The sequence below is a fragment of the Xenopus laevis genome, chromosome 4S (genome assembly GCF_017654675.1).
Source record: "Xenopus laevis strain J_2021 chromosome 4S, Xenopus_laevis_v10.1, whole genome shotgun sequence".
In the NCBI taxonomy this organism is placed as follows: Eukaryota; Metazoa; Chordata; class Amphibia; order Anura; family Pipidae; genus Xenopus; species Xenopus laevis.
In genome coordinates, this window is record NC_054378.1 from 114919827 (window position 1) to 114933817 (window position 13991).

Sequence of the window (13991 nt, forward strand, 5' to 3'; positions counted from 1 at the left end):
TGATTTTAAACAGAAAAATAAAACCTCTAAGTGTAAGATTTTTTACAGGTCATTATTATGTACCTTCAAGCCTGGGGGTCCAGTTTGTCCAGCCGGTCCAGGTAGCCCAACTCCAGTCTCCCCCTAGTTAGAGAAGATAGAATAAAACATCAGACTCTGTGTATATTTCATAGCATTCTGAAACATGGAAGGGAATGGAAGCTGTGGACTCACCTTTTCACCTCTTGGGCCAGAAGATCCTTTGAAACCCTACAGCAGTAAGAAAAATACATGTTAAAATGCACTTTTATTTTTTAGTATAAATTAAAATATTCTCCTGCAGTTTATAATTAAGAATGTTGATATTGCATCTTTTTGTACAGATGGCTAAAACACTCCAGATATTTCTATAGGGGAACAATTACTTTGTGTTTTTTTTTAAACTGCATTATTGGGACTTAAGTATTTTTATTTATTATACTGTTGACATTGTGATCTTTGTGATGGCAGCCTAGCCAAGACAGAGACTCATCAACACATCCGTCTTAGCAGAAAGCATATTAACTAACTACAACTACAACGAGCTAAATCACAGTATAACTTTACATGGCACTTCATTGGAGGAAGTGTGACAAAGGATTTTAATAAACTAGTAGATTTGGCATTTAATAAAAAGTCCCAAAATAATAAGTTTTTGCCCTTTTGGTGCAATATTACTTAGATCTGCAAGTCTCCAACACCAATGTCCAGTAACAGTTCCAGTGAATGAAATAAATGTATGTTTTTACAACATGTTGAGTTCTTATATGTCCACTAATGTATGTCAGGTAACATGAGAGCAGTATATAAAACAACCACAACAGCTTTTACAGAGGTGTGATTCCTACTTTAATTCTGTTGTATTTATACAAATGATCAGATTAAAAAAAAAAAAAAAAAACTTATAAATGGAACTTTTAAATAAGTGAAGTTATTTATTGGTGGTTATCAATGTTCAATGGGACCAAAACGTTGATTTATGGATTTATATATATTTATATGCATGTTCAATCTGCCATAAGTACAAAATAAAGACAACAAAAACAAGCTGCATATCCTCTTTTATAAGTAATGAACGTAGAATACTCAAAAGCAATTCATCCAGCAATAGAATTGAGCAGAAATATTCATTTACATAAAGAAATAAAAGTTCAAACATGGAATGGACAAAAGCTAATGTTGAAAATCAATGTTTTTTAATTTAGAAACATTAAGATGATCACCATTTAAAAAGACTTTAGGTGGGAAATGTAATTATATCAGATGTTAAAAAACAATTCCTAGTTTTCTCTGAGAAGGTTTTGGTTTTATCAGTTGTAGCTCTTTAACAAACTAATCCTAGAGCTAGAGGCAGAGTTTACTAGACGGATATAGGCTAAGGATCTGGAAGAGGTGATGGGAAGGAGCAGTCCTGTTGCTTTTGTTTTTGTTGTAAAGTGTACTTACATCTTCTCCTGGATCACCAGTGTCTCCTTTTCTTCCAGCTTCTCCCTATCGGCCAATGAAACATGTATTAGAACAAGTAAAATGTGATGGGATTATTATTTATACAGTGCAGTGGGGTTGAACCATCAACAGCAATATTGTGACATTAGCTTCCATATACATTTGCATTTTATGACATGATGTGAATTCTTGCATACTACACAAATTAGCAAAAACCTTCACTCTAGTGAACCGCATCAAGATCAAACCATCTGTTTATTCTGCACAACACATATTATTCAGATATAATACTCCTTCATCAGGTATTTCATCAGGTGGTGAAGGATTATTATATCTGAGGGTTAAAAGTTTTATTGATTTGTCAAGTTTGGATGGTTTGGCGGTAACATGTCTCTGTTGAGAAGAACCCTACAACGAGTGAAACACGGGAAGTGCATCACCAGAATTACAGCACTGTAATTACTGGGACAATCAAACCTGTTTAAAACTAGGCTTTGGTAAAGTCCACATGGCAGACTCTGGGCTTTCCAAAGTTTTTACTGTAAATCGTAAGTGATTAGAGGTTCACGGGGTTACAACATTTGTCAGAAACTTTGTCCATAACCCCTCTAGGTTGCTACCTTGACATGTTCATTTCTTTGTAATTTCGGTAGATGCATGTAGCTTTTTTTATTACTTTTATGGTTAGAACATACAGTATTTATAGGTTAGTAAGAATAGTGTTTAGCATTTGCCACTGCTTACCCTCTCCCCTCTTGGGCCTGGAAGTCCTCTGTCTCCTTTCTGCCCCTGAGGTACACAAAAGATACTTTATCAGTTAAGCCTGTGTGTGATCTGTAAGGTCTTTACTTTGAGGAGAGAGTATTGTAGTTGCGAATGATTTTTAAAATGTTTGCACTAAGAAATATACTTGGTTTCTTAGAGTTATAATTTGTCAGTTTAAAGGCCAAAACACTTTGTCACCACTATAACTATAATATATATACAGATAACTATAATATATATACCGATAAGGGCAATTTCTTTGAAATAACTTAGATCTGTAAAAGGTCCTTCTTGTATGTACATTTACTTACAGTTTCTCCTGGTATTCCTCCTGTCTGGTCCCCGGGAGCTCCCTGGTAATGTAAGAAAAAAATGCTATAAACCTACACAATATAACGTTTTAAGTTATTTAGCAAAATCTGAATTATTTCTAAAATAAAGGAGTTCCGACCAAACTAGAATGCACAATTTGACCTTATTTATTATTGGAAAAAAAAAACATTTAATCGGATCGGGGAAAAAATAGATAAAATCAAGCAAAAATTAGAACCATACAATTTTTTTTTATTTTTTTCCTGAACTGCTCAATTTTTTTCTGGCTTTTTCCTGAAAAGACAGAATTTTTAGGATTTTTGCCAGAAAAGCCTGAACTAGTCTGATTTTTGCCTCAAAAGTGCAAAATAGTCGTCTTTTTGGGCTAATTCCAACACAGAAACTTCCAAATAGGATAGGGACTTCTCCCATTGATTTATATACAACATCGGCAGGTCTGAGATGTCGAAGTTTCAGAGATTATTGCCTCAGGGTATAATAAATCCCCAAAAATATGAGGTTTTTTTCCCACAAAAAATTTGCTAGTAAAAAAAACCCTAGAATTTTTAAGCATTCAGACTTTAATAAATAACTTCCTTAGTCTATTTCACAGCTAATGCGCTAATGGGGTTAAAGGCTGCAAACAGAATGTGCATGTATAGATGCAGAAAATACTTTATTTTGTGTACCTTATCTCCTTTTGCTCCAAGGGGACCAACAACAAACTAATGACAGGAAGAAAATAACAACATTAACATCATTCAAGTAATATAAAATAAAGATATACATATAAATTGAATATGTTTGAGTATATACAAACACACACACAAGATGAAGCCTATATGCTGTAGTTAAAAATAAAGTTTAGCTGATTCTTTATGGTGAGTTTGAGCTGGTTGCTATTAAGCCTCCCTCTATATGTAGAGAATGACTTTCAGTAGACAATCATTTTTCTGGAGAAACAACATACTCAGCTGTATCCTACAATGTAGAATTGACTTCTTAGCAATACAAAGAAATAATGCTAATAATAAAGATTCAGGAAAGTCATTTAACACAAACATCATTACGTTGCACTTAAGAAGTCAAACCTATAGCTATCAGTTTGCAGACTGTACCTCTAACATGTTACTACCTAGACTGGTGCTGATGTTACATTTTATTCTGATTACTATTATTCATATACTTAATTCATATAGTGCCAATATGTTTCCACAGTGCTTTATAAAGATTGTGTTTCCACAGACTTCACTTTATGACATCATCATTTTAAAGGAAAACTAAACACTAAAAATGAATATGGCTAAAAATGTCATATTTTATATACTGAACTCATTGCACCAGCCTAAAGCTTCAGCTTGTCAATAGCAGCAATGATCCAGGACTTCAAACTTGTCACAGGGGGTCACCATCTTGGAAAGTGTCTGTGACACTCACATGCTCAGTGGGCTCTGAGCAGCTGTTGAGAAGCTAAGCTTAGGGGTTTACTCTAATTGTACTGGTTTCTGTGCTGCCATGTAGTAATTATCTGTATTAATTACTAATCAGCCTTATACTGTGACAGTTATATTCCATGTGTACCATATATTGTTGATCTTTGAAGACACAGATCTTTACTGCTAAAGGTTTGGGGTTGCCTTGGGCTGGTTCGGAAGTAACATTTCTAGCTACTTCTTGAGTTAGGCTCAAGTTCTCCTTTAGTGGAATCTAGCCCACAAACATGCTATTATGTGAAAAACCCACTAAATGTAATAAATTGGACAGCACGTAACATGCAGATATTGGCCAGATCATGGACCAACTCAGGACTCCTATTCGGCAAGGCAGAAGTGATAACCACTGGGCAACCATGCTGCACCTTACTATAATACTTGTAAATGGAGCATATTTGTCACTTTCTGGTTTCCTTTGGTAACAAGTTATATAGTGTGCAGTGACTTCTGCCTCTCGTTAACAACTTTTTACAACTGAAGAACACTTACTTCTCCAGGAGTTCCTGGCTCGCCTGCTTCTCCTTTGACTCCTATGGGACCCTTTGGGCCCGGCATACCCTGCCATGACAAAGAACCGAGAAATGAGTGCTGGAATATAAGAATGCTTAACAGAATGATTCCATACCTTGAACCTTCATAGGCCTAGTAACATAAATTAATTAAGTCTAATTGTTTTTAGAGACTAGCTAATTATTTCAATCCAGGAATTGTAAAACTATTTTTATAAAGTTGATTAGCCATAATAATGCAAGTTATAACACTTTATGTATTCTGCAGAATGTTTTACCATACCTCTCTCTGTTTATTTAGGATAGTAGCTGCCATATTAGCTTCGCGTGACATCACTTCCTGCCTGAGTCTCTCCCTGCTCACTCATAGCTCAGGGCTCAGATTACAGCAGGGAGGGGGAGAGAGGAGCAAACTGAGCATGCTCAAGCCCAAGCCCTGGAGTTTTTTTGCTGAAAACAGGAAGTCTGATACAGAAGCCCAAGTATACACAATAGAAGGAAAGAAACAATGTGTTTCTTTTTATAGAGGACTCAGAGCAGCATTACTTTGAGGGTTCACTGGTGTATTTATATAGACCTTTCTGATAAAGCTTACTTCATTTTAACCTTTCTTTCTCCTTTAAGTCAGCTCCCTAAAGGCAGATATCATTAGGTTAGGCAAAATATATCAGTATATGTGTCATTGTCTTCAGTTGAACCATATGTGTATTCATGACATAGGCTAAAAGCCCTACAAAGAGTAAGTAAAGGTTCTGATTTCTAGACATTTTTTTTACTTGTGTTACTGTCCAATTACGTTGCCTCCTATATTTAATACATAAGGTATTCCCACAGCATAGTTTAATTGCTTACCACTTTTATGTTTAAAGGTTTTTCTGTGATATAAAGTTATTATTTAAGAATCCATACTCACCATTTTTCCTGGAAGACCAAGTTCCCCATCTTTGCCTGGTGAACCATCTCTCCCTGGGACCCCAGGCTTTCCTGATTCACCCTAGTGCCAACACAATTTAAATCATTAATGTTAGATATTATTTCCAGGAGGTGTCTAAATATAGTAATCTCTCAGTTGTACTCATGGGAGTGGCGACAGACAAAACATACCACTTGTCCTGGAACTCCAGGAGGCCCCTGAGGTCCCTAGAAGGAAATATTATTAAGGTCATATAGAGCAAAATCACCTTATATTGTAGCACTAAACCAACAAATTATTTATAGAGGTACTTACTATAAGGCCTGGCAGACCAGGCAATCCAGGAGGTCCAGCAATCCCTTGAGGACCAGGTTGTCCCTAATTAAAAAAACATCCAATATTACTCTACTAAATAATAACCAGAAGTTCAGAGCCATTTAAATGTCCACTGTATAATTTTTAAATGTTTTTGATTTGTGTGTTTATTTTATGTTCTTTTGTAATGTTGCCCTGACTTTTTTGAATGTGTCACTGGCTTAGCTGTTTTAGCCTTGTCAAAACTGCCATTCTCAGGCTGGCTGTCACAAGCAGTCTTTCACCTCCCATGCAGTGGTGTTACTCTTGAGGGAGTGGGGGTTCGCTTGCACCCTTGAGTCTGCTGGAGCCACTGAACTGAATTTAAGCGTGCACGTCCAGGGGGCACGGGTTCAGTCGACCTGAGCCCAGCCTAGCATCGTTATGTTACTGTGCCCATGGTCATTCTACTGTGTTATTATCCCCTAACAAGAAACCAGAAGTGTGTAGTGTAAAACCAACAGCCATTTTGAATAGATACAATAAAAATCTCGCAAAATAGCAATTCCCCTCTACTAAGCACAGTAAAGCAATAAAGTGGTAAAAAGTCCCTTTTAACACCTGAAATTTACAACAGTTTCTGCAGCAGAGGAGAATACTTTAAACTGTGTTAAACTTGAAAGGTTCTTTCAACCACCCGCCAAAGTAATGGCTGTACGTGTGTCTATAATTATACTGTATTTGGGTGGGAAAGGAGTCACTTGTACACAAGTTTGATCTGCATTGTTAATCTCCCAAGAAAGATTCCTATTGTACTTACCCGTATGCTTGGGCCTGGTTCTCCTGTGCTGCCCTAAAAAATATATTTGTCTGTTATTAAAATAGTAATTTCTGAAGGATCATTAATTTGATATACTAAAGTTTTATACTAAAGCAACCACTTTCTGTGTTCTATTTATATCTATTAGTATACCTACCTACTATTTATTTTTTTGTTAAAGGAAAACTATACCCTAGTACAAAGTAGGTCTTTATAAAAATATATTGCATTAAACAGCTCATGCATAAAACCCTGCTTCATGTAACCATTTTCATAATAATATATGTTTTATTAGAATGTTCCATTGGGTAATCCTAAATAGAAAATTGCCATTTTAAAAAATAAGCCGCCCCCTAGGATCCTACGGTTCACGGTGCACACAAACATACCAAACAAACTATACTTGTTAGGTCACATGAGCCAATTAACAGACAGAGTTGTGTCTTTTGCTTCCACACTTCTTCCTGTTACAGTTAGAGTTGTAGTATTTCTGGTCAGGTGATCTCTGAGGCAGCACAGAGAATATAACAAAATATCAAAAAATGGGGATCAAGGGAAAAGATGTAAAAGGGCAATATTTACTTAAATATATATTCCAGTTTGGTAAGATTCTTTAATATGCCACTTAATATGATGTAAACTCTCTGTTGCCCAAGTTTTAATTTTAGGGGTACAGTTCTCCTTTTTTACTACATAATAGGTGACACTTCTAGGTTTTTATGTATAATGCACTGTGTTCACTCACCTTTATTCCAGGGGGACCCTGAATGCCCTGCAAAAAGCAGAATTATGTAGGTATAAATATATACAGTAGTTAACAGCAGTACTTGAACCTTGATGAGAATCAGTATACATTATACATTGGAGGATCAATACTTACTGGGAGGCCCTGCTGACCTGGCTCTCCTGGGTTTCCCTGGATAACAAAAGGAAAAACAAAACCATATGATTCAGTGGAAAATGCTACAGAATAAACTAGCTGCCACTACAGAGTGTTACGGTCATGCAAAGTCACCTGGTCAATTGGTGAAGAGTTATTTATGTTACATATACAATGGGATGGTAAAGAGAGAAAATCAGAATTGTTTTGGCTTAATTGTTTTCACAATGTAGCCAGTCATTTAGGGAGTTATTTATAATAGTCCAAACACTAAAAATCCAAAATTTACTATACTGTATTAAATACTATATTAGTATACTATATTTGTTAAAGTCCAAATACTATAAAATTCGAATTTTTAGTGGAAAAAAACCAAATAATTTTCGAGATTCATTATACCCTGAGGATGCAAAAAGTCCGAATTTGAAAATCCGCCATCTCAGACCTGCTGAGGTTGTATATAAGTCAATGGGAGAGGTCCCTATCCTATTTAGAAGTTTCTGTGGTCTGGGCTAGAAATAGCCCACAAATCCGACTATTTCGGGCTTTTCAGGCAAAAATCTGGAAAAATCGTTTTTTTTTTGCAAAAAAAACCCCCAAAAAATCGAGCGATTTTATCCAGTTTTTTCCCAATCCAATTAAATCGAGCTTTTTATAATAAATAAGGTCAAATTGTGGTTTGGGCTGACTTTTTTAAATTAAATAATCAGAAAAATTTGGAGTTAGATAAATAACCCCCTTAGGGGCCTATTTATTAAACCTCTAATTTATCTGGTTGAGTTTTTAAAGGGGAACATTTTTTTTAGAGGAATAAAAACTAAAATTGATTGTAATTTGGATCTTCATATCTTGTCTACTAGAAAATCATGTAAACATTAAATAAACCCAATAAGATGGTTGCTTCTAATAAGGATTAATTATATCTTAGTTGGGATCAATTACAAGATACTGTTTTATTATTACAGAGAAAAAGGAAATCATTTTTAAAAAATTTCATTATTTGGATAAAATAGAGTCTATGGGAGAAAGCCTTTCCATAATTCGGAGCTTTCTGGATATCATATTAAGTTCTATCATAGGGGTGATTTTTTTCTGGTCAGACTTTTAAAGGGGAAAAACAATTTTTTGTAGAAAAAAACCCCTAAATTTTTTAGATATTTATTAAACTCTGATGGTGTTAAAAGTCTGAATAAAAAAGTACTCCAACTCAGACCTGCCGAGTTCATGTAGAAGTCAATTGTCCTATTGATAACCTGATCTGTGCTGAGTTCCATTCAATAATCCGAAGATTTTGTGGTTTTCGGGTGTCAAATCTGAAAAAGTCACAGTTTTTGGCTACAAATCCAAAAAATTTGTACGATTTGGATTTTTTTCACTATTTTATCAAGTTTTTTCCCACTTAAGAAGTATTAGGAAAAATGTATTGATAAATAGGGGAAAACGTCTTGCGCATTTGTTCGGAGTAGTTTTCAGAAAATAATGAGAACTTTTTGATAAATAACCCCATTGAACTCATTGAACTCATATCCAAGATGAAATAAAATGAGGCATTTATGTGGCATAAGTAATATTAGAATTAAACACAGAGAGACCCATTGTAAGAAACCTATTCTAAATTCAAAAATTCGCCGGCCTCAAAAAATTTTTTTTAGAAAAAACGGACGCCGGCGCAAAAAACGGGCGCCGGCGCCGAAAACGAGTGCCGGCGTTGAAAAACGGGTGCCAGCGTCAAAAACGAGACGCCGGCGCCGTTTCGCGAATTTTTCGCCGTTTCGTGAATTTCTCAAAATTTTTCGGCAAAGCGAAACGGCGCAAATTCGCCCATCACTACTGATATGTTTAAATGTAGCTGCCCCCCCCCAAAAAAAACATATTGCCATTAAGGCAAACAATAGTGACTATTACTTATTGAAAAGCTAGGATTTAATGTCTGGAACGTCATCTTGTGTCCCCCCAGCTGTTGCGATTAACATTTCCAGCATCCTTATGTAACCAGTAAATATCAATAGACCGCTCGGTTTACACCAGCTGTATCCATTTCCATCCCCTGTATATGTCATCATTGAATAAAAAATGATTTCATTATTGAAGTTAATACATCTGGGGTCTTCAGACAAACTGTTAAATGAATGAGTGGTCCAGAACTGAAAACATGCGATAAGCAGAGAGCCCAGACCAGCAAAGCCGAACAGAGATAGAAAAACCTACCGGTCGTCCAAGAACTCCAGGGAAACCGGGCAAACCCTGTGAATATTTAATTCCAGTCGCATTATTATTGAGAGAGAAAAAGTTAGTCAAGGGCATGCCCAGCAAAACTTTGGGCATTGACAGAATGCCAAATGGACAGAGGCCATAAAGAGCACACAAAGCCATTCCAAGGGCTAGTAGCACCATCTTTCACAAACGGCCCAGACTGTGGCCATGTCTGAGAGTTTACTTACAGCTGGGCCAGGAAGCCCACTGTTGCCCTCCTCACCCTGGTGCGGAATGGACATAAAACAAACATGTCAAATGATCAACAACTATATAACCCAATCCTTGGCCAAATTCTGCAGGCAAAGATTTATGGTATAACTGAAATTAATCATACTTTTGACAAAACACTATTAAAGGAGAAGGAAACCCTGTAGAAAAAAAACCCATAGCCCCCACACCACCCCACGTAGACCCCCCTCCCTCCTCCCCCTAGACTAACTGCCCCCGGGGATATGCCCCATATTTTATACTTACCCCTTGTCACAGATCCTGGCAGCAAACTTCACAGCATCCATCTTCTGGATCCTTGGTAAGCTGACTGGGAGATCGGCACTCTCTATTAATTTCGGTGCATGCGCAGTTGTCGAAAACCAGCAAATTGCTCCAATTGCTCATGGGCTGACACGCTGATTTCCCAGTCAGCTTACGAGGACCCGGAAGATGGATGCCATTTTTTCCTACAGGGTTTCCTTCTCCTTTAAGTGCACACATATGGGGATATTTATCAAGAAATGAAGTTAGAGATTGCCACAGTCCTCTAGAGTGAAATTCCGCCACTCTCCATTCATTGCTAGGGGATTTTGAATGGCTTATTTATCAAAGGATGAACTTTAACTTTCACCCACTGATAAATTCTCTTTTAAAAATTACATAGAAATGAATGGAGAGTGGCGGAATTTCACTCTAGTAGACTATGACAATCTCTAACTTCACTCTTTGATAAATATACCCCATAGCGCCCCCCACACAATTTCATTCCAATAATAATTAAAATAAAACATCCTCCCCCCCAGAAAATACATTTCTCATTACAATCTCCCTTCTTTAGTAAACAAAGTGTTTTTTTTTCATTACTTGCTCTCTCCCAGTAATGGAAAGCCTCTGCATGGGACTCACATAATGTTAAATATTGGGTATTGGAAAAATGGTTATATTCCAGTATTGATTAAGTTTGAATATGTTTCATTTGTGCACTCATGACTTGTCATTCACACATCTTTCACACACTTGTTCCCATACTCCATTTGTTCCTCAAGTCTGGAGGGATTAGGTTACAGTTAACATATGGAATTACTTATGGGTAGGCTGAGGGAGGTGTATCCCACAGGTTTTGAATACATCCCTGGACAAAGAGAAGTTTGGTCTCTCTCACACTGGAAACACACACGGACACACACTGACTCTCACACAATACAGACATACACAAAACATTTATACAACATATTGATACATACATATTATTTTGGTAGGCTGTCAATAGAGCATTTGACTGGCTAGGTATCTGTTAACTTGTATGTATTTTCTGTAACACATTTTTAAACATTAAATATATTTAAATATCACCTTGGTGAGTGGTGTTTGTTGACCATAGAACGTATACAAATTATTTAAAAAGACATTAGATTTTACACATAACCCTATTTTTAAAGATACTTTTTGCATTGTTTATAGATACATAGGTACCAGAGTGTCAAACCACAGTAAAATTCCACCACTCTCTACTCATCCATATGGGATATCTAGAGGCGTATTATTAAATAGGTGAAAGTTAAAGTTCACCACTTGATAAATATGCCTTAAAAACCCATAGCCTTGAACAGAGAGTGGTGGAATTTGACTGTTTTCTTTACGTCCTACGGCAGCACACACAATGGGTTAAATCCCCGCTCCCAACCTGGTAGGACAGAATATCAAGTAATTAGAATAAATAGGTTCAGGCAGCCTGCCCCCCCTGTGTTTTTTTCTGTCCTTCCCAGGTAGGAGAGAGGATACAGATGAAGAGCCAGGTTCTTAGGAACTTGTGGGCCGTAGGGGTTACCACGCTAGCGTGGGTAACCCTGGGGGGGGTGAAAGGAAGGAGTAAAGTCCCCCCTTAGGCTATCAGTACCTTATGCGCTCCACTGCAAGAGTTTCTTGGCAGGAGGAAGTCTGTCGCGATCGCCGATAGGTGCTGAGGGAAGCTGGCGGCTCTGGGCGCTTGGCGCGCGAGAGTGACGTCACTGCAGGCGCAAGGGATCTGGCAGCGTTCTGAATGGAGTCAGAATCGGCTGTAAGTATGGCAAACGGCTTCTGGTGCCTTATATAAACCTGCATGTTAGGTTTCTCTTCCCCTGCTATTTCCAGTTCCTGTCTGCGTGTTGCTGCCAGGCTGCTGAATTCTGAGGGCTGTTAAAGGTACAGTGTTAGCCTTTCTTCCCTACTGCTCCCAGTAAGGTTTGAATGAATTAGTAATTGTTACTAATTATTTATCTTGTTTCCTAGATGTCTCAAGCTGAAAAGAAGAAGAGGAAATCCAGACATATTATGTGTGCTGGTTGTGATCAGCCTCTGCCTGAAGATAATTCAGGATCCCTTTGTGTTACCTGCTCTCAGGAACCAGTGGATATTCCATCTAGTAACCCTGAGGATTTCATGGGATGGTTTAGAGGCATGTTATCCAAAGCTTTTGAGGAAGTTAGAGCCTCAGCTGTTCCGGGCCCTTCTAGGCGTACTTCAACGGCCAGTGTCCATGATGTCTCTGCTGATTCGGATGCTTCTGCCTCTACTTCCTCTTCCTCTCCTCAAGATGCTAAGGAGGAATTTTTTCTCTTCCCAGTAGAGAAAGTAAATAAGCTTATAAAGGAAGTTAAGAAGGTTATAGGGGTGAAGAGTTCTGTCCCAGATGCGGAAAAGAAGCAGGATCTCTTATTTTTCTCGGGGAAGAAGTCTGCCGAGTTTCCTATACATCCTTCTGTTAAACAGCTAATGGAAGCTGAATGGCAATGTCCGGGTAAGAAGCCGGATTCCTCCAAGAGGTTCAAAGTTATGTTCCCTCTGGACTCTCAGGAATTGCTGAGATGGGAGGAACCTCCAAAGGTTGATGTTCCAGTTGCTAGATTAGCAAAAAGTACAACTATCCCTGTGGAAGATTCAGCAATCAAAGACCAGATGGATAGAAGGGCTGAGTGTGCCTTAAGAAGATCATATATTAACGCTTCAAATATGTGTAAACCTTCATTGGCTGCAGTGTCAGTTTCCAGATCCCTTAAGTTCTGGCTAAACTCCTTGGAGGAGGAGATAGATACTGGCACTTCCAGAGACGACCTGTTGGACATGCTCTATCCTATCAAGCTGGCTACAGATTTCCTCTGTGATGTCGCTGTTGACACAGTCAAATTGGGAGCCAGAGCTATGGCCTTGTCTACAGCAGGAAGGAGAGCTCTATGGTTAAAAGCATGGTCTGCAGATGTGGCCTCAAAGAATGCACTGATTTCAATGCCCTTTGAACCCGGCAGATTATTCGGTTCTTCCTTAGATAAACTGATCGATAGTTTGGCTTCAGGGAAAGGGAAGACTCTTCCTCAGGATAAGCCTAAAGTTCAGAAGAGACCCTTTTTTCGCCCCTATGCTAGAAAATCTCCCTCTCACTCCAGGTCTTACACAGGATCCTTTAGGAACCGAGACAGATACAGAGATAGAGACAGAGGTAGAGATTATAGAAGAGGAAGATTTAGTGGCAGATTTTCCAACAAGGAAACTGGACAAAAGAGGGAAAATCCCCTCCCTAAGTCTGCGGGATTCTGACGCCAGAAGTCAGGAGGAAGTAGGCGGAAGGCTGTCCTTTTTTCTTCCTATTTGGCAGAATACAACAAGAGACTCTTGGGTCTTGAGTATTATAAAAGACGGTTATTTCATTGCCTTTCAGTCCCCTCCTATTCAAACATATTGCATAAATCAAGTTCTTCAGAATCCAGTGAAGCAGAAAGCTGTAGAGACAGCAATTTTGGATTTTCTGGACAAAAAGGTGGTCGAGCCGGTTCCCACTTCAGAAATTCGAAGAGGAGTTTATTCCCGGGTTTTTCTAGTACCGAAGCCAGACGGACAGTTTCGGCTGATTATAGATCTAAGCTTTCTCAATCAGTTCATCAAACGAGAAAGATTCAGAATGGAGACAGTAAGGTCTGCCATAAGTATTATCCAGGAAGGGGATGTTATGATTACGCTAGATCTGAAGGACGCCTACCTTCACATTCCAATCCATCCAGACAGCAGGAGATTTCTCAGAATGGCTGTCTATCTGAATTCA

At 38.0% G+C, this 13991-nt stretch overlaps 1 protein-coding gene across 6 annotated transcripts in view; it reads right to left on the reverse strand.

Annotated features, from left to right (window-relative positions):
• The window catches only part of LOC108715880 (collagen alpha-1(VII) chain), a 138511-nt gene that overhangs the window by 26907 nt on the left and 97613 nt on the right, over positions 1-13991 (reverse strand). For 4 of the 6 annotated variants that reach the window (XM_018261401.2, XM_018261404.2, XM_018261403.2 and 1 more), the window contains 14 exons: positions 9659-9694; positions 7451-7486; positions 7316-7342; positions 6571-6603; positions 5772-5834; positions 5648-5683; positions 5457-5537; positions 4524-4592; positions 3231-3266; positions 2541-2582; positions 2209-2253; positions 1465-1509; positions 214-249; positions 64-123 (listed from right to left, as the gene is read on the reverse strand). In XM_018261401.2, the coding sequence (XP_018116890.1) occupies positions 64-123; positions 214-249; positions 1465-1509; positions 2209-2253; positions 2541-2582; positions 3231-3266; positions 4524-4592; positions 5457-5537; positions 5648-5683; positions 5772-5834; positions 6571-6603; positions 7316-7342; positions 7451-7486; positions 9659-9694 (645 nt within the window). Of the gene's footprint in view, positions 1-63; positions 124-213; positions 250-1464; positions 1510-2208; positions 2254-2540; positions 2583-3230; positions 3267-4523; positions 4593-5456; positions 5538-5647; positions 5684-5771; positions 5835-6570; positions 6604-7315; positions 7343-7450; positions 7487-9658; positions 9695-9891; positions 9928-13991 lie in introns of all 6 variants that reach the window. The other 2 variants (XM_018261400.2, XM_018261402.2) reach the window with 2 other exon arrangements.